The sequence below is a fragment of the Macaca fascicularis genome, chromosome 8 (assembly GCF_037993035.2).
Source record: "Macaca fascicularis isolate 582-1 chromosome 8, T2T-MFA8v1.1".
Classification (NCBI taxonomy): domain Eukaryota; kingdom Metazoa; phylum Chordata; class Mammalia; order Primates; family Cercopithecidae; genus Macaca; species Macaca fascicularis.
This window is the reverse complement of record NC_088382.1, coordinates 46,595,421-46,622,608: the sequence shown is the minus strand read 5'-3', so window position 1 is coordinate 46,622,608 and position 27,188 is coordinate 46,595,421. Positions and strand designations below refer to the sequence as shown.

At 41.3% G+C, this 27,188-nt stretch overlaps 1 protein-coding gene and 1 non-coding gene across 6 annotated transcripts in view; both read right to left on the bottom strand.

Moving 5' to 3' along the window:
- The window catches only part of FNTA (farnesyltransferase, CAAX box, subunit alpha), a 30,393-nt gene extending 6,095 nt beyond the window's left edge, over positions 1–24,298 (bottom strand). For 2 of the 5 annotated variants that reach the window (XR_012416413.1, XM_065519172.1), the window contains exons 1-7: positions 24,092–24,298; positions 21,207–21,292; positions 16,067–16,181; positions 14,888–14,968; positions 10,598–10,702; positions 8,353–8,479; positions 2,154–2,302 (exon numbers count right to left, since the gene is read on the bottom strand). Coding sequence is in view for 3 of the 5 variants with exons in the window: in XM_065519172.1 (XP_065375244.1) it covers positions 2,154–2,302; positions 8,353–8,479; positions 10,598–10,702; positions 14,888–14,968; positions 16,067–16,181; positions 21,207–21,292; positions 24,092–24,291 (863 nt within the window). In the remaining 2 variants the exon portion in view is untranslated. Of the gene's footprint in view, positions 1–2,153; positions 2,303–8,352; positions 8,480–10,597; positions 10,703–14,887; positions 14,969–16,066; positions 16,182–21,206; positions 21,293–23,502 lie in introns of all 5 variants that reach the window. The other 3 variants (XR_012416414.1, XM_005563241.4, XM_073998749.1) reach the window with 2 other exon arrangements.
- Positions 6,754–6,913, bottom strand: LOC123575428 (U1 spliceosomal RNA). The gene has a single exon (XR_006700715.1). It is a non-coding gene; the product is annotated as a U1 spliceosomal RNA (small nuclear RNA).
- Positions 24,299–27,188: the final 2,890 nt, after the last annotated feature.

Sequence of the window (27,188 nt, the reverse complement as noted above, 5' to 3'; positions counted from 1 at the left end):
TCTGAACAATAGACCTCAAAGAGGGCTTAAAATATTCAGTAAACCATGCTGTAAACAGATGTGCTGTCATCCAGGCTTTGTTGTTCCATTTATAGAGTACAGGCAGAGGAGATTCAGCATAATTCTTAAAGGCCCTAGGATTTCCAGAATCATCATAGAGCACTGGTTTCAACTTAAAGTCACCAGCTGCCTTAGACCCTAACAAGATTCAGCCAGCTGTGTGAAGCTTTGAAGCAGTGCCTTCTCTCTGGCTATGAAAAGTCCTAGATGGCATCTTCTTCCAATAGAAGGCTGTTTCATCTACACTGAAAACCTTCTGTTTACACGCAGTCACCTTCATCAGTGATCTGAGCTGCATCTTCTGGAGAAGTCGCTGCAGCTTCCCCAGCAGCACTTGCTGCTTCACCTTGCACTTCCATGCTATGGAGATGGCTTCTTTCTTATACCTCATGAACCAGCCTCTGCTAGCATCCAGGTTTTCTTCTGCCGCTTCCTCACTTCTCTCAGCCTTCATCAAATTAAAGAGAATTAGGGCTTCCACTGGATTAGGCTTTGGCTTAAGGGAATGCTGTGGCTGGTCTTATCTTTTATCCAGGCCACTCAAACTTCCTCCATATCAGCAATAATGCTATTTTGTCCATGTGTTCACTGGAGCAGCACTTTTAATTTCCTTCAAGAACTCTTTCTTATGAGTTTGGTGTTTGGTGCAAGTGACCTAGCTTTGCACCTATCTCAGCTTTTGACATGTGTTCCTCACTAAGCTTAACCATTTATAGCTTTTGATTTAAAGTGAGAGGGTGTGACTCTTCCTTTCACTTGAACACTCAGAGGACATTGTAGGGTTAATTGGCTTAATTTCAATATTGTTGTGTCTCAGGGAATAGGGAGGCCTGAGGGGAGGGAGAGAGATGGTAGAACACATGCAACAGTGATATTCACTATTTTATATGGGTGCAGTTTGTGGCACCCCCAAACAATTACAACAGATGACTGATCAAAGATGACTGATCACAAATCACTGGAACAGACATAATGATTACGAAAAAATATGGAATACTGAGGAGTACCAAAATGTGACACGGAGACACAAAGTGAACACGTGCAGTGATAAAGAATGGCACTGACAGACATGCTCAACACAAGACTGCCACAAACCTTCAACTTGTTAAAACAAAAACAAAAAACATAGTATCTGCAAGGCTCAAAAAATCAGGTATGCCTGTAGAGCTTTATATAGGAGAGCACTAGAAAAAAAACATAAAGTGTGCTTGAGGGGTAGTGCACGCTCCAGATATAAGCCCAGAGCAGAATGTTAAGGTGAGACATGGATTAAAACCTTTCATAAATTTTAAGTCACCAGAATCCTGTATAGAGCAGATAAAAGAAGAGCAAGCTGCCTCGATCCAGGCAACATCAAGAGCTTGGAGGAGAGGAGATGCACCATACCAGTCAGCTCCACCCAATAGTCACTCATACATGTTTACACTCAAATCACGACTCCCATCTCATCAGGCTCTGAAAACAACAAGCCTGTTCAAATTATGAAACAGACACTCACACACAATGGACAAATAAGGTCACAAAAAATCGCGGCTACTAATGTTTATGGATACAATATAGAAATTGATGCCAATTCAGAAATTTCTAGCTCTAATAATAGCTCTTTGTATACTAGTTCTCAATTTGGGGGTGACTTTACCGCTCAGGGGACATTTGGCAATGTCTGAAAACATTTTTGTTTTAAGGCCAGGATGCTGCTAAATACCCTACAAAACACAAGATAGCCCCCTGCAACAAAAACTTACCGGCCCCAAACCCTGCACTAGGGTAACATGGCATCTAGGGACAACTATCTAAAATGCAACGGAATTTAATGAGATGGTTTTAAAATAAAGCTTCTTAAACAATACCTCATAACATTAAGATTTCTTTTCAATCTCCAGTAGCAATATTTCAAGAAACTTAAGATACAACGAAGTAGAGGTATGCTACATTATTTGTAAATTTATTATCATATGTTTCACTCAGTACTCTGTCCTCTTTCTTTTAGTTCCATGAGGTAGGATCTTGATCTGCTGTATCCCCAGTGCCTGAGACATGGTAGGCATGCAAACATGTTTGTAATGAATGAGCAAGTGAAGTAGATTACTAACTGGACTTCTCTCTCCAATACAGCACGATCATTGTAGCCAGTGGTGTTAGAAATAACGAAGTATCTTTGGTTCCAGACAGAGTTATTTCTCACATCCTCTTTGAGAAGTTGGTCCACATACTGCAGCTCATTTTCCCAAAGTTTAAATTCCTAAAGGAAAAATTTAGAAAAATCATCCAATCAGAAATGTCCCATTATTTATGAACAATAAAAATAAAAAAAAAAAACTACAACAAAGACGACGGAACTGAGGACACAGGATTTATCACAAATTCAGAAAGTAGTGACAGCTGCAAGTAAAAGAAATAGAGGGGGATATAAGTATGAAATTGATTACAGAGCCTGGAAAGACACATACAGAAAGCAGGCAAAAAGACATCCAAGAAAATTTTGAGGAAAAAAAACCCCAACAAACTCACTAGTAAGAGAATGAGTATAGATATAAATTTGATGTGACTTGATATTAATATATCTTTTTTTTTTTGAGACGGAGTTTCACTCTTGTTGCCCAGGCTGGAGTGCAATGGCGTGATCTCCGCTCACTGCAACCTCCACCTCCCGGGTTCAAGCTATTCTCCTGCCTCAGCCTCCCGAGTAGCTGGGATGACATGCGCCTCCACGCCTGGCTAATTTTGTATTTTTAGTAGACATGGGGTTTCTCCATGTTGGTCAGGCTGGTCTCGAACTCCCAACTTCAGGTGATCCACCCACCTCAGCCTCCTAAAGTGCTGGGATTACAGGCTTAAGCCACCATGCCTGGCCGATATTAATAATCGAAGTAAAAGGGCAGCATTCAAAAATGAAAATTAAGTAAAAGGGTAGCATTCAAAAGTGCACATATATGATAAAATTACATTAAAATACATGGAGAGAAGCATACATGGTCAGGAGTGGTGGCTATCATGGGCAATCCCACTGCTTCAGGAGGCTGAGGCAGAAAGGTCACTTGAGGCCAGGAGTTCGAGACCAGCTGAGGCAACATAACAAGACCTCATCTGGAAAAATAATAAAGACAGGCCAGGCACGGTGGCTCACGTTTGTAATCCCAGCACTTTGGGAGGTCAAAGTGGGCGGATCACCTGAGGTCAGGAGTTTGAGACCAACTTGGCTAACAGGGTGAAACCCCGTCTCTACTAAAAATACAAAAATTTATTTGTATTTTTATTGGTGGCACGCCCAATATTTTTATTAATAAAAATAACAAAAATAAAAATAAAAAAATTAGTTGGGCATGGTGGCACATGCCTAGATCCCAGCTACTCAGGAGGCTGAAGAGGATCACTTGAGCCTAGGAGTTTAAGGCTGCAGTGAGCTATGATCACACCACTGCACTCTGGGCAACAGAAAGAGACCCTGTCTCAAAAAAAAAAAAAAAAGAAAGAAATATACACAATTGGACAAAGATATAAATTTCTATTATTTTTATTGAGTCAGCGTCTCACTTGGTCACCCAGGCTAGAGTGCAGTGGCATAGTCTCAGCTCACTGTAACCTCCGTCTCCCGGGCTAAAACGACATTCTTGCCTCAGTCCCTCAAGTAGCTGGGACTACAGGCGTACACCAACATAACCGCCTAATTTTTGTAGTTTTCATAGAGACCAGGTTTTACCATGTTGGTCAGGCTGGTCTTTTTTTTTTTTTTTTTTTTTTTTTGAGACAGAGTCTCACTCTGTAACCCAGGATGGAGTGCAGTGGTACTATCTCGGCTCACTGCAAGCTCCACCTCCCGGGCTCACGTCATTCTCCTGCCTCAGCCTCCCAAGTAGCTGGGACTACAGGCACCTGCCACCACGCCTGGCTAATTTTTGTATTTTTAGTAGAGACGGGGTTTCACCGTGTTAGTCAGGATGGTCTCTATCTCCTGACCTCGCGATCTGCCCGCCTCGGCCTCCCAACATGCTGGGATTATAGGCGTGAGCCACAGCACCCAACCAAGCCAGGCTGGTCCTGAACTCCTGAGCTCAAGCAATCTGCCCACCTCGGCCTCCCAAAGTGCTGGGATTACAGGCATGAGTCACCGCACCTGGCCAATACAAATTTTTTATATTATAAAGCTGTCTTAATAAAAAAAATCATGGGGGAAGAGAACCAATAAAGATAATTTAAAAGAGGAGAATGATAAAACTTACAAATACTTTGAAAGTAGGGGACATTCACTTTGAAAAAGATAATGGAGTCTTCTTATTTGATAACAGCAAAAACGTAAAAATCTCCTATGATAGTCCCCGATTTTACAGGTGATCATAGAAATAAACACGTTAAGGAAAGTAACATTTTTGTGAAAGTTCCTAGTCAAGTTCAGGAACCAGTGCCTAGGGTGGGCACTGATTGGTGTCCTCCCACTGTTCTCAGTCTCCAGCATGCTAAGTATAGAAAGAGAGTAAACAACTACAAGCTTTTGTATCAATGTAACAATTTTATGTCTGTTGAGTCTAATAATGAAAAACAGGGAGTAGGGTCTTCTATACAAGTTTCTTTTTTTTTTTTTTTTTTTTTTTTTTTTTTTTTTTTTTTTGAGACGGAGTCTGGCTCTGTTGCCCGGGCTGGAGTGCAGTGGCCGGATCTTAGCTCACTGCAAGCTCCGCCTCCCGGGTTTACGCCATTCTCCTGTCTCAGCCTCCCGAGTACCTGGGACTACAGGCGCCGCCACCTCGCCCGGCTAGTTTTTTGTATTTTTAGTAGAGACAGGGTTTCACCGTGTTAGCCAGGATGGTCTCGATCTCCTGACCTCGTGATCCGCCCGTCTCGGCCTCCCAAAGTGCTGGGATTACAGGCTTGAGCCAGTGCGCCCAGCCCTATACAGGTTTCTGTTTGTTTTCAGATTCATGGAAGTTACAAATATAACACAGTGCCCTGTATGACCTTCATTTAGATTCCCCAAACGGTAAACATCTTACTAACTAAAGTGCAATTCCAAAACCAGAAAATGACATCTGTACATTAGTGTTAATGGAACTGCTCACCTTGTTCAGATTTTACATGTACTCACTTGTGTGTACGTGGTACAGGTGGGGGAGTGGGGGTAGAATATAAATCTACACAATTTTATCTCATGTATAGTATAACCACCACAATCAGGATTTTCAGCACACAGAAACTGCCTCATGCTACCCCTATCTTTATAGCTGTACCCCCTTTTCCCTCACCCTGGCAACCTCTGATCTGTTCTCTACATCTATAATTTTGCTGTTTCAAGGATATTATCTCAATGGAGCCATACAGTTTGAAACCTGAGAATTCCCTTTCCACTAAGGATCATACCCTTGAGATCCATCCAAGTTGTTGCCTGTATGGATCATTCACTTCTTTTGACTGGTGAGTAGTATTGCGTGTGTCTGTATTTCACTTTTAATTTTTTTTTTCTTTTGAGACAGGGTCTCATTTTGTCACCCAGGCTGGAGTGCAGTGGCATGAGCATAGCTCACCATAGCCTCGACCTCTTGGGCTCAAGTGATTCTCCTGCCTCAGCCTCCTGAGTAGCTGCGAACACAAGCATGCGCCACTACGTTCGTCTAATTTTTTTTGTATTTTTTGTAGAGTCGGGGTTTTGCCATGTTGCCAGGCTGGTCTTGTACCCCTGGCCTCATGGAATCCACTTGCCTGGGCCTCCCAAAGTGTTGGGATTACAGGCATGAGCCACTGCACCCAGCCTCATTTTTAAAGTAATTGATTTTTACTGTATTTTATATAAATGAGACATACATGAAATACAATAAAATACATCCAATCTGTGATCGGCTGGGGACAAAGAAGGGTCCTCCACTCCTTCACTTAAGAGGCTCTAGTACAGTCAATGCCAATGACATACAGGCCATGAATGTTTATGATTCATGTTTAAAACTAACGTTTAAAACTAAAATTTTACCACTTTTTTATATATATGTCACGAAATATTTTTTAAACAACCATCTCATAGTCCCATTTTAGGTCATCAAAGACTATGCTGAACTCATTAAATCCTCATTGAAAATAATTGAAATATTGATAAAACAGCTTTCCATATAGAAACAGACCACGTTCCTTGGCTTTGACACTACTGAGAGTACGGGCTGGATAATTCTTTGTTGTGGGGGACTGTCCTGTGCATTTTGGGATGTTTAGCAGCATCCTGGCCCTCTACTCAATAGATGCCAAGAGCAACATGCCCCAAGTTCTAACAACCAAAAATGTCCCCTGGGGGCACAATCACCGCTGCTTGAGAACCACTGACTCACATATATATATATATATATATATATATTTTTTTTTTTTTTTTTTTTTTTTGAGACAGGGTCTCCCTGTCGCCCAGGCTGGAGTGCAGTGGCACTATCTCAGCTCACTGCAAGCTCCGTCTCCCAGGTTCATGCCATTCTCCTGCCTCAGCCTCCCGAGTAGCTGGGACCACAGGCGCCTGCCACTACACCCAGCTAATATTTTTGTATTTTTAGTAGAGACAGGGTTTCACCGTATTAGCCAGGATGGTCTCAATCTCCTGACGTCGTGATCCGCCCGTCTCAGCCTCCCAAAGTGCTGGGATTACAGGCATGAGCCACCGCACCCAGCTTTTTTTTTTTTTTTAAATAAAAATAAACAGAGAAAACCTGCTCTTAAATCGTGAAGACCGGAAGAAAGTGCCACACAATCTTCCTATCACAAACTATGCAGTTGAGCTTTCCACATTTGGGGAAATTGCAGGGGTCAACATATCCGGAGTGCAACAAGTATGCTTTGCCCTGGGAAAACCACCTTAGAGATCATGACATCTCCCCTGCCAGGTAAGTAACTCACATGAATTAAAGGATGTATATATGTCCCACTTGGGACAAGTTATTTCCTTTTTATTTCGCATATTAAAATGTATAGAACAGATTCTCTGTTCAGTTTTCAGAATTCATTATAGTTGAAATCACTACCTTTTAAAAATTATGCTGGAAACATATAAAACCGTAATATATCAAATATGAAAACAAGACAATTATGTACACTTTATAAAATAAATAGAAATGCATAAGCTACAACACAATTAAGGGATATTCTGGAATCCTTTCTCATAGGAATCTTTTATGATAATTTTAGTAAGAAGCATGTCAGTTAAGGGAGCTTTTCAAAAATACTGGTTATGTTCTATGTCTTAATCTACTGTGGTAGATGGAGAGAGCTGTATGTGTAAAATGTATGCCTTTATGTGATTAAGTTTTTCAGAAATAAGTAAAAATATTGAATACCTTTAGAATACGTTATCCCTTTAATCAAATTTGGAAAAGTTTAAACATTTTCAAGTTTTAAATACTTGGTGAAATGCTCTTGGTCTAATGAATAGTGCAGAAAGTAGCAATTCCTGGAAAAAATTCACAGGAAACAATACTAGAACTGTTTAAAATAAATAAAATACCCAGAGTGGGAGTTACAACTATTCTATTCAGGATTTAGCAGAAAACTTTTGACATGTGGGTAGAAATAAAATTAAGTTTTTATTTAAGTTACTTTTATTAAAACTTAACTTTTATTAAGTTTTATTTAAGTTACTGTAAAATCATATTCCAAAGTTTATATATGAAAAAAACTTAATGTATATTATATATACCTGTTAGTTAAAATAATACATCTGTAGTAAAAATATGCTACTTTTTATACTCAATTTGTTAGCAAATATGATACAAATTCAATCTAAAAAATACTAAAAATGTACCATATCCAAAGAGATTATTAAGATTGGCTAACATGAAGGATGTCAGGTTTTAATTACCTTAATAATTCTTCCCTTTTTTTTTTTAATAGATGGGGTCTCACTCTGTTGCCGAGGGTAGAGTGCAGTGGTGTAATCATAGCTCACTGCAACCTCGAATTCTTGGGCTCAAGCAATCCTCCTGCCTCAGCCTCTCAAGCAGCTGTGAAAACAGGTGTGCGCCACCATACCTGGCTAAGTTTTCTATTTTTTGTAAAGACGGGGGTCTCACTTTGTTGCCCAGGCTGATCTCAAACTCCTGGCCTCACTCAATCCTCCTGCCTTGGCCTCCCAAAGTACTGGGATCACAGACATGAGCCACCAAACATGGCCAATAATTTTTAATTATTATACATTGTGTGCAATGATCTACATATGCGTGTGTTTTGGTTTACAAACAGACTTTAAGAGTAATTTAGTTCAAAAATAAAAAATAAATAAATAAATAAATAAATAAAAATAAAAATCTGACAAACACTGTACAAGAAAGGCAATACCTGAATAACCCATTGTCGATGCTGCCAGGCATGATAATTCTTTGCATCCTGATTAAGAATATCAGCAATAAATTCAAGCTCCTGAGATGGATCTCTTAGCCATTCCACTAATACTCGCCTATGATGCCTAAAGCCCAGAGAAGAAGGGAGAGAAGTTTTGTGTTAATTTACCCAAGAACTAAAACATCAGCAGCACATGTTGTAAAGCTGATATGCAACAAACAAAAATTCATCTCTAATTCTCAACACTCTACTGGAGAGAAAAGGAACACACACAAAAAAAAAATAGAAAAAAAATCAGATAGTTTATCTCAAACTACATCTGGTAGTATCTTTCGACAACCATGAAATTGTGTCAAAAAATTCAGAAACATTACTAGATTGTATAATGAGAGACAAGATAAAATGTGCTATTATTTTATTAAATATGTAAGTTTCTCTACTTAACAAACACCTATCAATTTTCCCTAAGTGCAAAGTGTCACCAAACAAGCAGCTTCTCAGTCTACAAATTAGTGGGCAGAACTGAATTCACTGCTACACCGGCAAGTAGCTATGACAAGTTGCAAGCTGTCAACAGAGGAGTTTCTGTACTAGGAAAACACTTAAGGCTTATTTTATATTGGGTTCCATTTTTTTCTTTGGCTGAAATATTTATAGAACTCTATTAGTGAAAATGTTCTAAACTTCACTATGGTAATGATTATACAGATCTGTATATATACTAAAAAACACTGAATTATATACTTTGAATGAGGGAATTATATGGTTAGTGAACTCTCTCTCAAAATGGATCTTTAAAAAATCTATTAGAGTATAACATTCATTCAACAAAAAGTGAGCAGAATAATAGGAAAAAAGGAAGGATTTAATGCTTAATGACTATTCTACATGCCTCGAAAATTAAAAAATTCGTCTTACAGATTAACACAAGATACTACCAAAAACAAAAGCCTAGACAGAAGGTTTCCAAATTTATTTTAGAAATCCTCCAAGTCAATGAACACTACCTGCATTTTATTTTTCCAGGTTGCTGGTGAGTTCAGTAATTTAGAAAGCTAAGAATCAGATCCTCCAGGATATCAAACTGAGGAAGAAAAAGTCCACACTGATGTTCTCCGATTTAAGGAATTACAGGGCTTTATGTTACAGCATAAGTTTTCATAGTTACAAGTTAATAAAAGTGATTAGTTAACTGGGATACATAATTTGCATTACCTGTATTATACTGGTTATAAAACGAACAGAATGGACAACTAGAAATGTACAACAATTTAAAAACTGCTGGGCTTTCTGTAGCAGCTACTTTGAGTGGTTTTGTGTTTTACGTAACAGTGGGTGATGAAGTGCTAATGACACTGTCTGCAGTATCCAGAAAAGAAAAACAATTTCTCTTTAGCAAAAACACGATGTAATCAAATACTAATGCCTGTGATGTCAGAATTTTATAGCTACAGATTTTTACAAAAAAGCACCTTAATTCCACAGGGTAAATAACTTTAGTGAGGGTATGACACTCTCCAGTTAATCTCTTTTCTCATTAAACCAATTATTTTATAATGTAATTTCTTAGAAATACAACAATCTTGTAATCAAGAGGCCACAATGGTAAAGTTTTTAGTTTTTTAATTTTTTATTTATTTATTTTTTTTCAGACAGAGTCTCACTCAGTCACCCAGGCTAGAGTGCAGTGGTGTGATCTCAGCTCACTGCAACCTCCACCTCCCGGGTTAAAGTGATTCTACTGACTCAGCCTCCTGAGTAGCAGGGATTACAGGCGTGCCACCACACCTGGTTAAATTTTTGTATTTTTAGTAGAGACAGGGATTTACCATGTTGGCCAGGCTGGTCTTGAACTCCTGAACTAAAGTGATTCGCTCGCCTCAGCCTCCCAAACTGCTGGGATTACAGGCATGAGCCACTGCACCTGGCTAGAGTCGTAGTTTTTAAATAAAATTCTAGGCCAGGCAGGATGGCTCACACCTGTAATCCCAGCACTTTGGGAGGCTGAGGCTGGCAGATCACCTGAGGTCAGAAGTTCGAGACCAGCCTGGCCAACATGGCAAAACCCCATCTCTACTAAAAATACAAAATTAGCCAGGTGTGGTGGCATGTGCCTGTAATCCCAGCTACCCAGGAGGCTGAAGCTGGAGAATCACTTGAACCTGGGAGGCAGAGGCTGCAGTGAGCCGAGATTACGCCACTGTACTCCAGCCTGGGAGACACGGCAAGACTCCAAACTTACCAAACTTGATAGTTTTTGGGCTGCTCCTCAATTATTGCAGTGATGTAGTTCATTTCCTCATGTAGATCCTTCTGAAGTGACTTTAAGAGAACTCTCCGGAAATGCCTAGGGCAAACATAAAACATCCAAAGTCGCATTATTCCACAGAAGTTGCCTAATAACAATGTCAAATACAGCTAAAAGTCAGCAATAGAGTTAGATAAATTTTTGTCAGGTAATCTGTATAATTTAACAATTATATAGGCCAGGCATAGTGGCTCATGCCTGTAATCCCAGCACTTTGGGAGGCCAAGGTGTGCGGATCACATGAGGTCGAGTTCAAGACCATCCTTGCCAATGTGGTGAAACGACGTCTCTACTAAAAATACAAAAAAAAATTAGCTGGGCATGGTGGTGCACGCCTGTAGTCCCAGTTGCTCGGTGAGGCTGAAGCAGAAGAATTGCCTGAACCCAGGAGGCAGAGGTTGCAGTGAGCCAAGATCACGCCACTGCACTCTAGCCTGGGCGACAGAGGGAGATTCCACCCCAAAAAAAAGAAAAAAAAAAATTTAACAATTTAACTGCTTGTGAGTGTCCAAATTCATACGACTATCTGGTCACTGGAAGAAATCAAGCCCTTTTAGTAAAAACAGTGAAAGGTGGCCGGGCGCGGTGGCTCATGCCTGTAACCCCAGCACTTTGAGAGGCAGATTACCTGCGGTCAGGAGTTTGAGACCAGCCTAACCGACATGGAGAAACCCCGTCTCTACTAAAAATACAAAATTAGCTGGCAAGGTGGCGCATGCCTTTAATCCCAGCTACCTGGGAGGCTGAGGCAGGAGAATCACTTGAACCCAGAAGGTAGAGGCTGCGGTAAGCCGAGATCATGCCATTGCACTCCAGACCGGGCAACAAGAGCGAAACTCCGTCTCAAAAAGAAAAAAATAGTGAAAGGTAACAAGTATGAGATAGAAGAAAAGTAAATTTCTTATTCTTAAGTAATGACAGACAACCAACTAAAATTATATTCAGGTACTACTCTGGTCACCAGTGTTCTATAACATGAGAATCAAAGACATTTCTATCCCTATACAGTATACCTTGTTCGTGTAGATACATTATCCATATAAGAAATTAATTCTATTATACACATTAACAAAATATTTACTTTTAGAACCACCACAAAAATGCTACTTGTAAATGAAACAAGTTTGTCTTTAAATTCCCCATAGGTGGGGTTTAACCACCACCACCACCACCACACAATTTTCCTAAAGACGTCGTTAGTTCTGGTCTAGTTTTACTTCAAAATTTTTAACTCAATATATAGTAAGGGACATTCCAGGACCTAATTTTATTAGCTTTTAAAATGAACTACTCACTTTGGGAGGCCGAGGCAGCAGATCACTCGAGGTCAGGAGTTTGAGACCAGCCTGGCTAACATGGCAAAACCCCATCTCTACTAAAAATATAAAAATTAGCCTGTAATCCCAGCACTTTGGGAAGCCGAGGTGGGCAGATCACGAGGTCAGGAGATTGAGACCATCCTGGCTAACATGGTGAAACCCCATCTCTACTAAAAACACAAAAACATTAGCTGGGCTTGGTGGCAGGCACCTGTAGTCCCAGCTACTCGGGAGACTGAGGCAGGAGACTCGCTTGAACCCAGGAGTCAGAGGTTGTAGTGAGCAATGATTACACCACTGCACTCCAGCCTGGGTGACAGAGCGAGACTCCGTCTCAAAAAACAAACAAATGAACAAACAAAAATACAAAAATTAGCTGGGTGTGGTGTCAGACACCTGTAATTCCAGCTATTTGCAACACTGCGGCACAAGAATCGCTTGAACCCGGGAGGCGGAGGTTGCAGTGAGCCAAGATCATGTCACGGTACTCCAATGGGTAACAGCATGAGACTCCATCTCAAAAAAATTAATAGAAATAAAGTAAAATAAAACGCTAAACAGGAGAGACAACAGTATTTCTCCCCATTATTATTCAAAAAAAAAAAAAAAAAAAAAAACCAGTAGACTTCCCAGATGTAAATATAAGCCCTTGGCTTTTATCGGTAATTGATTCCAGGTATACTGCTTCTTTCAAAACAGCAATAAACTCACAGGAAATCTTTAAGTGTAATCTAAGTTCCAAAAATGATGAAACACACTGAGAATTCCAGTTAAACAGGGTAGATTAAGTAAACAAGTTTATTCTCACTCCCTAATAAAACCCCAGTAAAATGACAACAAAGGAATAAACCCACAAGAACAAAGAGAATCAGGGACAAAGACACCACGGCAACTGGAAGAGGTCAACGACACTATGGGAAGTGTAAGCAGATAGACAAGATTTAACTGACTAAAAAATAGAATAAGACTTTAAGAAAATTCCAGAAGTCAGAGGTATGACATATTTCCAAAACTGAGGGTCAAAGGTGGGACTAAAAGCAGTGGAAAGTCTATAGAAAGAGTCCTTGGTTGCCAAGACCGTTCCCACTACCCTGAGCAGAAGTGACATCCTGTCTTGGGCAGGAGACAAGTGGCTTTATTCTCTGGAAAAATCTGAAGCAGAATGGGTTACAAGGCACATTGGAAGGCAGGGTGAGTTAAAGGGTGGAAATAAGGACATTTAAAACGTTGATATACAAAGTTAGAAAAAAAAAAGTTTCTATTTCAAATTGCAACAGGATAAGATTTGCAAAAAAGCAAAAAGTTGATATCCTAAACAGTGAGACTCTCCTATCATCTTCCCTTGCCTAACCCCTCAGAACTATGGCAGTCAAATGTACATTACTGAGGCAATAAACCACTTAATACTCTTTGAGAGACACACTGTCCAAGAGAAAAGACTTAAATACTGACAAGTGAGATTTCACTACAACACAGCCACATCCCCCACTCAGTAACTTCACAGTGAAGCCCTCCAACTGATAAATCCTGCCACATACAAGGCTTCCAATCAGGATTTTTCCTGTCTCTCTCATACGCAAAAAGAGAAAATCAAAAATTACCAACCATTGAGAAAAATATTTATGTGAAAGAGAACAAAAGAGATGAAAAGATCTCACGTCCATGAAATTAAAAAAACAAAACACACACACACAATGCATTTTAAAAAAAATTCAGAGAACAAAAAAACAGCTCCCCCAAATTAAAACTGTATGCAGAATCTTTAAAAATCCATACAAGTTAGAAAATAAAATTGATGAAATATCTCAAAAGTAAATAAAAACATAAACATGAAAATAAGAAAAATCCAGGAGAAGGCCGGGCGTGGTGGCTCACGCCTGTAATTCCAGCACTTTGGGAGGCTGAGGTGGGCAGATCATGAGGTCGGGAGATCGAGACCATCCTGGCTAACACAGTGAAACTCCATCTCTACTAAAAATACAAAAACAAAATTAGCTGGGCGTGGTGGCAGGTGCCTGTAGTTCCAGCTACTCGGAAGGCTGAGGCAGGAAAATGGCATGAACCCAGGAAGCAGAGCTTGCAGTGAGCCAAGATTGCGCCACTGCACTCCAGCCTGGGCGACAGATTGAAACTCCATCTCAAAAAAAAAAAAAAAAAAAAAAAAAAATCCAGGAGATACAACATAGAACTAAAAGGCATTTCAGAAAAAGAAAACAGAGGAAAGAGAAGAAATTATCAGAAGAACACAGAAGAATCCCCAGAACATAAAGAGAAAAAGAAAAGTTTTAAACAAAGGAATGGAAATCTTCTCAAGCTGAAAAGAAGCTAAGAGAAACAGAAAAAGAGTTTTAAAATGCTGAGTGAAAGAAATGTCCAATCTAGAATTTTATTACTAAAGTTGAAGGGAGACTAATGATTTTTAATTGTATAAATCTCAAAAATTATTTTCCATCCTTCTATTCAATGATATGCTCTATAAAATGAGAAAGTGAATCAAGAAAGAGAAAGGTATGGGATCTAGGACACAGGGGATCTAACACACAAATGAGCTGAAGACCAGCTATGTAGCATCCAACTGGTGAAGAGAAAAATGGAACTGAAGGATGACCTGTGTTCAACAGAAAAATGACACTTCACATATATCAGAGCATCTGGAAGACAAATTACTTACCGGTACAAAGAAAACAAAAATGACAGAGGGAATGTAATTACACTATTAAATGTGGGTCAGCAGCCGGGCACAGTGGCTCATGCCTGTAATCCCAACACTTTGGGAGGATGAGGCAGGTGGGATCACCTGAGGTCGGAAGGTCAAGACCAGCCTGAGTAACATGGTGAAACCCCATCTCTACTAAAAATACAAAATCAGACGGGTGTGGGGGCGCATGGCTGTAATCCCAGATACCTGGGAGGCTGAGGCAGGAGAACTGATTGAACCTGAAGGCGGAGGTTGCGGTGAGCCGAGATCACACCATTGCACTCCAACCTGGACAAAAAGAGTGAAACTCCGTCTCAAAAAAAAAAAAATACTGTGTCAGCATGGACATAAACTGAGTGCTCATTTGTGATGTAGGGAGGGTAGTGGAGAATGAACCATCTTTCACAGAACCATCTTTCACAGAAAGAATAATGTTTTAAAGGAAAAACATAAGCCGGGCACAGAAGTTCACGTCTGTAATCCCAGCACTTTGGAAGGCTCAGGTGGGTGGATCACAAGGTCAGGACATGGAGGCCAGCCTGACCAACATGGTGAAACCCCGTTTCTACTAAAAATACAAAAATTAGCCGGGCATGGTGGTGTGTGCCTGTAATCCCAGCTACTGGGGAGGCTGAGGCAGGAGAATCGGTTGAACCCTTGAGGCGCAAGTTGCAGTGAGCCAAGATCACGCCACTGCACTGCAGCCTGGGTGACAAATCAAGACTCCATCTCAAAAATAAAAATAAAAAATAAGATAAAATAAAATAAAATGAAATGAAAAAAATAAAAACAATTAAGCAAATTATCTAGAATATGGAGGTTAATTCAAGAAAAAAATCCCTAAGAGTTACCATCTCTGCAGAGTGGGACTGGCAGTGGGAGGGAATGGACTGGAGATCGCTACTTTTCACGCAGCTTAACTTTTAAACCCACACGCGAATTGCTATTTTGATACAAATTAAAGGCCAGGCGCAGTGGCTCACACCTGTAATCCAAACACTTTAGGAGGCTGCGGGGAGTGGATTACCTGAGGTCAGGATTTCAAGACCAGCTTGGCCAACATGGTGAAACCGTCTCTCTACTAAAAATACAAAAAAAATTAGCCAGGCGTGGTGGTGGGCGCCTGTAATCCCAGTTACTCAGAAGGCTGAGGCAGGAAACTCACTTGAACCCAGGAGGCAGAGGATGCAGTGGGCCAAGATTGCACCAATTGTACTCCAGCCTGGGCAACAAAAGTGAAACTCCCTCCCCCCTTCAAAAAAAAATAAAGTACAGTTTAAAAAAATTAAAGTACAGTTTAAAAAAAGAAAAGTGCAGTTTAAAAAAAGAAAAGCCACTTGAAGTAAAATATTTAAGCAGGGAATACTGATGATGTGTATTACTTACCACACTGTATAATTGGCCGCATTTAACTCAATAGCATCCCGGGTTAGCTTAAAAGCTCGTTCACTTCTTTCATCACGCTGCAGGACAGCTCGGAAGTAATCATAAACATCTCTAACTAGAGATAGAGCACACAACTACATTAGGATCATCTTACTTAAAATTATCACTATAATGTATAATGTCACTATACCTATAAAGATATTTTATTTGCCTGTGTATCATTTATACCAACAAGCAAAATAGAGTCAAGTGGCTGTGGCCCCACCCTGATAATGCCCTAGTGTCACAGCCACAAAAAGCATGGGCTATTTATGTATAACCGTATGCTTACTGCTTACGTGTGCGCATATGAGTTAATGCCAGATTCCAAATCTCCCATAGACCTTATGTATAAAAGGAAAATTAGGGGTGCATATATTCAAATATATTCATATACCTGTTTTTCTGACATTTTATTTTGATCTGAAAAATATGCCCACCCAAAGGCAGAAAACTCAAACAGTACAAAAAGGTTCACGCTAGATTTCCATTCCACTAAATTCCCAATCCTCCTCCCTAGAAGCAACCATTATTAACTCATTCTAGTGTATCCTTCCAAATATATTCTATGCATCTACAAGTATATAGCCTAATTCCATCCTTCATTTTTTATGCAAACGAGATCCCATCACATTCTGGGCTTTGCATTTTTCACTCATACATTATTAAAGATAATGTAAACTAGTATAAAAACTTCTACAACAAATAATTAAAATTTACATCCTCTTTGACCCAGTAATTCCAGCTCTAGAAAGTTCTCTCACAAATATACTCCCATATGTGTGCAAGTATCCAAGGATATTTATTGGGAGCACTGGGTTACATAAAAAACAAAAGACTGAGAGGCAGGCAGATCACTTGAACCCAGCAGTTTGAAATCAGCCTGGGCAACATAGTGAAACCCTGCCTCTACAAAAAAGTATAGAAATTAATCAGGTGTGGTGATCCAGGCCTGCAGTCACAGCTACTCGGGAGGCGGAGATAGGAGGATCGCTTGAGCCTGGGAGGTCAAGGCTGCAGTGAGCCATGATCGCAAGCAACCAGCCTGGGTGACAGTGCAACACTGTCTCAAAAAAAAAAAAATAAGGAACTGCCAGGTATGGTGGTCTGCACCTGTAATCTCAGCTACTCGAGAGGCTGAGGCAGGAGGACTGCTTGAGCCCAAGAGTTTGAGACCAGGCTGAGTAACATAGTGAGAGCCTGTCTCTGAAAAGAAAAAAACAGGAAGGGGTCACTTATAGCCAAGTAGAATATTAGATGTGGGTAATGTGAGGACCCACTACTTGCAATGGCATCTCAAGTGGGACGGATGTTGCAGCACTGATCCCTTGGCCTGTGGGGTCTGTCTGGGTAATGTCAGAACTGAATTAAATTGTAGGGCAACTAGTTGGTGTCTACAGAAAATTGCTTCGTGTGAAAATTCCAAACATTTGGTGTCAAAGTATTTTGACTACAGAGAAACAGTTTTTCCTTTTAGCCTATAATACTGAAAGTGAAAATATCGGATAAGAATATGAACAATTACTCCTCTTCACAAAATTCTGAGTTATGCAAAGGTTACCTGGTTCTAATCACTATATTTAAAAAGTTGAATTTGAGCAGTGGCTCAGGCCTGTAATCTCAGCACCCTGGGAGGCCAAGGTGGGTGCATCACTTGAGGTCAGAAGCTCGAGACCAGCCTGACCAACATGGTGAAACCCCATCTCTACTAAAAATACAAAAATTAGCCAGGCGTGGTGGCACATGCCTGTAATCCCAGCTACTCAGGAGGCTGAAACATGAGAATCAATTGAAACTGGGAGATAGAGGTTGCAGTGAGGCGAGATCACACCATTGTACTCCAGCCTGGGCAACAAGAGCGAAACTCTGTCTCAAAAAACAAAAAGAACCAAGTTTCCAAATAATTTAAATTTAAAACAAAATGATAACATGTTAACTAGTATATAATGTATATATATATAATACATTATTTTACACGCACACACACACACACAAAACATACACACATACATATGCACACTGATAAAATAAACTGGGAGGCTATCAGGCTGGGATAGCTCCAAAGCCTCAGGTTCCTAGGTAAACAACCAAAATCCAATTCAATGTAAAAGGTAAAACGAAACAACATTATTCTTTTAATTCAAAAATTATAAAAACAGACCAGGTGGGATGGCTCACGCCTGTAATCCCAGCATTCTGGGAGGCCGAGGTGGGCGGATCACCTGAGGTCGGGAGTTCAAGACCAGCCTAACCAACATGGATAAACCCCGTTTCTGCTAAAAATGCAAAACTAGCCAGGCATGGTGTAGCTACTCAGGAGGCTGAGGCAGGAGAATCACTTGAACACGGGAGGCGGAGGTTGCAGTGAGCCAAGATTGCGCCATTGCACTCTAGCCTGGGCAACGAGAGTGAAACTCTATCTCAACAACAACAACAAAAATATAAACAACATATTGTCATGCTTAAAGTTTCTAAAACTTTGACTTTTTTATTGTTTCTGAGATCTGTTCATGTTATAATAGATCTAAATCCTCTTAATGGTTATATAGTATTCAACTGTATGACAATGATACATTTTATCCATTTCTCCAAAAGATGGGCATAGCTTCCAATATCTTGCTTTTTAAAAAAAACGCTGCAAATTATAGTAGCTAACATATATAGTGCTTACTATGAACCAGAAAGTATTCTATTATTTTATGTGAATAATTTACTACATCTACAGTTACTATCAAGATCCTCATTTTACACAGGTGGAAACAAAGGCACATAGGCGTTAAATAACTTGTCCAAGATTACACAGTCAGTAAAATGTGAAGTTAGAATGTGAACCAGATGGTCTGTCTCCAAAGTCTGGGCTTTGCATTTTTCACTCATACATTATTAAAGATAGTGTAAACTAGTATAAAAACTTCTACAACAAATCATTAAAATTTACATCCTCTTTGACCCAGTAATTCCAGCTCTAGAAAGTTCTCTCACAAATATACTCCCATATGTTTAACCTCCTGTGCATATCTTCTCATGCCATGTGCCAGAATGAACCCAGAATATTAAATTAGAAGCAACACTGCTAGGTTGTAAGGTAAGTGCAGTTTCCAGTTTTAACAGATATACCAAACTGCTTTCCAAAACGGCTAAACATATGAAAACTCCCATATGAAATACATGGAGCTCTTCATATATCTTCATACCTAATATCATAAGACAGTTTTCATTTCTGCCACTTAAATCATGGATAGAAAATGGAATTCTCATTTTAACGTGTCATTCCTAATGATAAGGGATTCTTCCTCCTATTTTATTGGCCAATGGCATTTTCTTTTCTGTGAATTGCCAGTTCATACCCTTTGTCCATTTTTTCATTAAACTGTCTCCTTATCCTGTTGTAGAAACGTCTTAGTTTTAATATGGATACTGTTTAAATGACGTATCTTCTTCCACACTGCTGCTTGCTTTTTAACTTGTTTGTGGTTTCTTTTGCTGTGTAAGTTTTAAATTGATATATCTGTCTATAAATGGTTGACAGGTTAAAACTTATCTTTTCCTTCAGGGTTTCTAACCATGGTGTATGTAAGAATTCACTATGTTATATATATATACATAGATATATATTTTTTTGAGAGAGAGTTTTGCTCATTGCCCAGACTAGGGTGCAATGGCACCATCTTGGCTCACTGCAACCTCCACCTCTCGGGTTCAAGCGATTCTCCTGCCTCAGCCTCCCAAGTAGCTGGGGTACGGGTAGCCGCCACCACACCCAGCTAATTTTTGTATTTTTAGTAGAGACAGCGTTTCACCATGTTGGCCAGGCTAGTCTCGAACTCCTGACCTTAGGTGATCTGCCTGCCTCGGCCTCCCAAAGTGCTGGGATTACAGGCGTGAGCCAACAAGCCTGGCCCAAAATGTTAATTTTATGCCTTGCAAAAAAGGTTATTAATTTATCCTCAATGGAAACATATGATTATATTAGTTTTCCCCAACATCTCTGTTATAAGTACTTATGAATCTGAAAAAGTTATGGTTTATATTTCTCCAATCACTAGTATGGTTAATATCTCTTCATAGATATTTCTATTTCGTGAACTGTCTCTTCACATGTAATATCTCTCAACGTATGAGAGTTTTGCATTTTCGTGCAGTTATATATTCTGACCTTTTCCTTAATCAATTCTGAGGTTTACAAAATGCCTAATAATACCTTCTTCGTCGTAAGAATGATAGGGATACAATTCTGCTTTTATCTAAGTGCACAGCCAACTGTTCCAACCATTATTTGATTAATCCACCCTTTTCATAAAGGTATAAAATGTCCTTTTTATCACATATTAAGCTTTCATAGAGTGAGGATCTATTTCTAGAGTCCTTACTTATCTATTTCTGTGCTACTTCCACTGAAGTTTAGTAATATATCTGCACACTTAATAAGGCAAACCTCTGCATCATTATTCTTTTTTAAACATTGTCATTTTATTATCAGAAAAAAACGCTTTTGTAAAAGAATGATCTTAGTAAAGACTTAACTGAAAGAAATATGTATACATAAAATTACAAAACTATCATTCCATTTTATTCATTTTCCCTTTCCTAGAAGAACAATTAACATTTCCATGACCTTCAATTTACATTTCCACATTATAAAAGAATATTTTGTCAAAGAAAAAATCTACTCATTTTAATATCAATAAATGTATTCCAACTGAGCCAAACACTTCACTGCCAAAATATATTTTTAAATGCTGATGTTTCAGCAACCAAAGTTTATTCTAAAAACAGTAACTCATTTACATTGTGTGCTACATGCACAATCTCCCAGGCGGTGGAGTCTCCAGCAAAAAAAAGAAAACCACAATCACATAGTAGCTATTACCTATTATACTGTAACGTTTATTATTTAGAATATGTCTAGTCTTTGGGCAAAATAAAACTTTTAATCATAAAGATAAATCATACATAAAAAAACACACAAAATTAACTCATCTTAAGTCATTCAGATTTTTATTAGACAGAAATTTGTCATCTACCTTGCTACATAGTTGTGAATTCCAATTCTGCTACTAAGTGTAACTTACAGACCTTTTCCTAATATAAACAAACTTACATTTGTCACTATAAATGATCTGGACCACGGGACTGGGGCCATCATTCTGCGGCACTGGATCTATATCAGCCCATTCTGCTCTGTCCCTGAAAACAGACATTTCCCAACCAGTGGTTACATTCAAATACAGAAGAAAAAGAACTCTAGTGTTTTTAAAACTTACATTGACATTAGTAACTTACAGGGCTCATAATGCAATCATGGTTGGATTCTTCATGACAAAGTTTTGCCAACATGCTTTACATATTAAACTATTAAAGTAAAATTAAAACAAAAAACCCTCAGATGGGCCGGGCGCGGTGGCTCAAGCCTGTAATCCCAGCACTTTGGGAGGCCGAGACGGGCGGATCACGAGGTCAGGAGATCGAGACCATCCTGGCTAACACGGTGAAACCCCGTCTCTACTAAAAAAATACAAAAAACTAGCCAGGCGAGGTGGTGGGCGCGTGTAGTCCCAGCTACTCGGGAGGCTGAGGCAGGAGAATGGCGTGAACCCGGGAGGCGGAGCTTGCAGTGAGCTGAGATCCATCCAGCCACTGCACTCCAGCCTGGGCGACAGAGCGAGACTCCGTCTCAAAAAAAAAAAAAAAAACCCTCAGATGAACAGTTAATCAACAGTTTTCAAATTTAAAGTTTTATAAGTTTTTGCAGCAAGTATACAGTTTTCTGATTTTTTCTTTTTTTTTTGAGGAGTCTGGCTCTGTCACCCAGGCTGGAGTGCAGTGGTGTGATCTCGGCTCGCTGCAACCTCCACCTCCAGGGTTCAACAGATTCTTCTGTCTCAGCCTCCCGAGTAGCCGGGACTACAGGCGTGCGCCACCACCCCCAGCTAATTTTTGTATTTTTAGTAGAGATGGGGTTTCACCATGTTGGCCAGGATGGTCTCAATAACTTAACCTGGTGATCCGCCCGCCTCGGCCTCCCAAAGTGCTAGGATTACAGGTATGAGCCACCATGCCCGGCCTCACAGTATTTTTAACTTAGAAATCAATCTAACTCATTGGTCTAATAAGATTCTTTGAGTCAGCATTTTTAAAACGTTTGAATAACAAAATACTAGGAATTGACATTTTAAGATAAAAATAAGCACTATTAATTTACTCAAGAGGTGGCGCAGGTGATCACTAATAAGAAAGCAGGCTCTGGAATCTGACAACTGCCTAAGTTGTAACACCGGGTCTAGCACTTACTAGCTGTGTGACCTTCAGAAAGTTACTTATTTGGGCCTCAGTTTCATCATTTATAAAATCAGGGCAATATTATTACCTACCAACCTTAGAAGGGTCTTTGGAGGATTAAATGAGGTAACAGACGTTAAGGGCTTAAAACATCCACAGCACCCAGGAGGCATTCAATGACTACTTAATAAGCAATGCTAAAATAACTGTATAGTGACAACAGTGAGTGCTTACAGAAATTTCTGTGAACTACCCAGTGTGACCAAATTTCTCTTAAACACTTTCACTTATATTCTTTCCATTTTTTTTTCTTTTTTGAGACAGAGCTCTTGACCAGGCTGGGGTGCAATGGCGCAATCTCGGCTCACTGAAACCTCTGCCTCCTGGGTTCAAGTGATTCTCCTGCCTCAGCCTCCCAAGTAGCTGGAATTACAGGTGCCCGCCACCACGCCCGGCTAATTTTTGTACTTTTAGTAGAGACAGGGTTTCACCATGTTGGCCAGGCTAGTCTGGAACTCCTCACCTTAGGTGATCCGCCCACCTCAGCCTCCCAAAGTGCTGGGATTACAGGCGTGAGACGCCTTTCACTTTTTATTTCTCTATAATGATCAGCTATTGACAGGAGATATTCTGTGGCATCCAATGCTAGAAACTGCGTCCATTATACAAAGAGAACTACAAGAGAAATCATGACCAAAGACGTGACACCTAGAGTCTGGGGGAATGGCCTGGGAAAAGTAATGCTGTCATTTAGTCACTAGGGAATCACACACAGTCATGTGAGAACCTGAGTATTTCACAATCCAGAGAGCCGACTTGAGGGTTATGGGGCTACCAATTTAAATCAATAAAACATTATCTTCAGTTAAAAAAAAAAAAAATCTGGGTAGTGGCTTTTACGACTCATTCATAAAATCAAGGTAAACAAACCATCGAATGGGTTTACCTAGAACTACAGAAGTAAGACCTAAGGCGATTATCTCTGCAGGTTCACAGGGAATTAGGGAATCAGCATTACCATCTGAAAGCAAAGAACTGATGGAACTGGGCGTCAGCAAAGACGGGGTGTTAGAGGCAAGAAAGTTACCGCAGTCCCCAGTACACATCACTTGTATTACCTACGAGGCGATGCAGGGAGGCTTAAGAGAGGTTCAGCAGCAAATCTCTTTTCAGCCTTTAGCCTGGCTGATACGAGGCGCTAAAATATGGATTGGATGAAAATGTCTCAGTGCTCCAAGCAGAGCCAGCCAAGGGAACGAGCCTCACATCTCGTTTTTAGGGTGAGCAAATCTGGCCCTGGTTTCCTGCCCGGCTACCAGAACTGCACCCTAGCCCTTGGGTATTCACTGGTTGTTAGCGGCACAGCGTTCTGGGGCCGTGAAAGAGAGCGGGAAATTTCTTGTATTTACGAATCGCGACATCTGAACAGCTGAACGAGTGCGGTCCAGGGTGCAGCAGTTTCCGCGTGGCTTAAAGCAGGAGGGAAGCCGAGACCTCGCTGCTCCGCGTCCCCGCGGTCTCGCGCCGGCGCCGCCCTGGCAAGCGGCGACCTCCCGGCAGCAGCCCGGGCCCAGCGCCCGGCACCAGCCCACGCGGCGCGCGGGAACTTCGCCTGGGCGCGCTGGGGCCGGAAGCGCGCGCCGCGGGTCTTGGGGCTGCCGGGCCTCCAGGGAGCGCCCCGCGCCGCGGCCGCCGCGGGGGCGTTACCTGTACAGGACGTAGGAGGGCGAGTCCAGGCTCAGAAACCCGTCGTCCATGGGGGACGCCACGGCTTCCCCGGCCTCGGCCGCCATCTCTTCCTCGTGCTGCTGCTGAGGCGGCGGTGGGTGCGGCTGGGGCGGGGGCTGCTCCGGCTGCCCGGGCTCGCCGCCTTGCGCAGCCTCTCCGACCCCCTCGGTGGCCGCCATCTCGCCTGGGTCCGCAGCGGAGGTGGTGGCGGAGGCCCCGCCCCTCGGAGGCCCCGCCCCTCCCTTCCCCCTCTCGAGGCCACTTCCTGTTTTCTTGGTTTCCTACCATAGAGGTGCGGGCCAGAGAGTCCTGGCGGGCGGCCGGGATCTGGGTAGGAGGGTGCGGGTACTGGCTGAGTCGGCCGCGAGGGTGCGCGGCTCTCCCGAGGGCCCCCCAGGCTCCCACGCATCTTCCCATCTGTCGCCGTTCCCGAGCTTTGCATATGTCACTCGGACCGTGTTAGTGCTGTTAGTGGCCCCAGCAGGGAGTGCGATTCCTTCTTTGGACGGAAGCCGCAACTGAGGGTGGCTGGCGGACACTGAGCACTCAGCCCTTTGCATCCATCTCAGCATTTTCAAAACGAAATATAAAGCCCTGGCGCAGTGATTCAAGCCTGAACCCAGCCGCTCGGAAGCCGCGGCGGGAGGATCGTGTGAGCCAGAGAGGTCGACACCAGCCTGGGCAATCTAATGCGACCCCATCTCTATCAAAAATGCAAAAATTAACTGGGCGTCATGTGGGTGCCTGTGGTTCCAGCTACTCGGAAGGCTGAAGTGGGAGGATCACTTGAGCTGGGAGTTCAAGGCTGCAGTGAGCAGAGATCACCACTGCACTCCAGCCTGAGGGACAGAGACCCTGTCTCAAAACACACACCATTAGAAAAAGAAAGTAATTTTTGGTGAAGTTTTTGTTTGTATTTATATATGTTCGGATATAATGGTGTAAACCAAAAAATAAAATTCTGAACCCAAAACCAAACCATCTGAATAGACCCTTCTCTGCCAAGGGCATTCCAAAGTTAACCTGAAAAACTTGTTCAGGCCATGATGGAAGGGGGTGGGGGTGGGCCGTTAACATCAAGACCAACCTTAAGTCTGATAAGAAACATTTACACTCTATTCTCTCTGAAGCCTGTTACTTGGAGGCTTCATCTACATAATAAAACTTTGGTCTCCACAACCCCTTATTACAACCTGGACATTCTATTGATAACAACTTAACCAACTGCTAATCAGAACATATTTAAATCTACCTAGGACCTGGAAGCACCCCTCTCCCTGCACTTTGAGTTGTCTTGTCCTTCCAGACGAACCAATGTGTATCTTACATGTATTTGATTGATGTCTCCTGCCTCCCGAAAATACATAAAACCCCACTGTGCCCCAACCACCCTGGGCACGTGTTCTCAGGATCTCTTAAGGGCTGTGTCACAGGCCATTAATCACTCATATTTGGCTCGGAATAAATCTCTTCAAGTATTTTCCAGAGTTTGACTCTTTGCATTAACAATGGGTCATATGAATGTATGTTGTTGGGGCTCAGAAAAGAATATCCCAAATGAAGGTCTAAGCATCAGCTTCAGAAGCACAGTCTCTCTCTGACCTTCTCCTGCCCTTCTCTCTGTGGCCGCTCATCCTCTCCTGAGGCAAGCCACAGCAACTAGAATCCCTCTTCCCCCTCACAGGTCATAGAAACCAGAACCCTTTTCCCCCAAAGCCAGCCATGGCACCTGCAAATACTACTCTAACCTTCCTCCAGCCCTGCCTTTCTATGTGACAGCTGGCTGTTAAGAAACTAAACCCTAGTTCCAGAGGACTCCTTTCCCTCTGGGGGTTGCAGGGAGGAACAGTGAGGCCAAGGAAAACCTGAACAGACAGGCCTTGTTGAGTTTCTCCACTCCATATATTAGCATTAAATCACCTCTTTTTGTTCAAAGTTGAACAAAAAGTGTTGGTGCAGAAATAATTAAATAATGGGACACAGTAGAGAACTCACAAACAGATCCATGCATATGTGGATGCTTGAGACTAGACAAAGGCTTCATTGCAGAAGATTGAGAAAAGGATGGTGTTCTGCATAATGGTGCTGGGTCAATTGGGCACCCACAGAGGAAAAGAAATTACATCCCTACATTATACTACATAGACTTCAATGTGAAAGGCAAAACATAAAAGCTTAAGACTCTGCACAAAACAGAAAACCCAAAATGGCAAATAAATGCATGAAGAGATTATCAATTTCATTAGTAATCAAGAAAATGCATATTAGAAATATCTTTATATACCATACACATCCACTACATCGGCAAAAATGGAAAAGCTTAACAATTCCAAGTGGCTTTGGAAAATAGGTTGGCATTATGTAGGAAAGCTGAAGATACACATTGTTATCACCCAGTGCTTGGGTGATAGTTTGGATGTGTTCTGTTCCTACCAAAACTCATTCAGGGTTGAGAGGCAGGGCCTAGTGGGAGCTGTTTGGGTCATGGGGTCAGATTCCTCATGAATAGATGAATGCCCTCCCTCAAGGATAAGTGGGTTCTTGCTCTTCCAGAATAGATAGTCTTCCTTGGTTTCTCTCTCTTGCTTCCCCTCTTGCCATGTGATCTCCTTGCACAAACTACTCGCCTTCCACTTTGCCCCATGAGTTGAAGCAGCCTGAGGCCCTCACTAGATAAAGCTACCCAGTCTTGAACCTTTCGGCTTCCAGAATCATGAGTCAAATAAACCTCTTTTCTGTATAAATTACCAGCTTCAGGTATTCTATTATGGTAACACAAAACAACTGAGACACCCAGTAATGCTCAGATATATGCATATATACATATATATATATATATATATATTTTTTTTTTTTTTTTTTTTTTTTGAGACGGAGTCTCTCACTGTTCCCTGGGCTGGAGTGCAATGGCATGGTCTTGGCTCACTGCAACCTCTGCCTCCCAGGTTCACGTAATTCTCCTGCGTCAGCCCTCAGCCTCCCAAGTAGCTGGGATTCAGGTGCATACCACCTCACCCAGTTAATTTTTTGTATTTTTAGTGGAGATGGGGTTTCACTATGTTGGCCAGACTGGTCT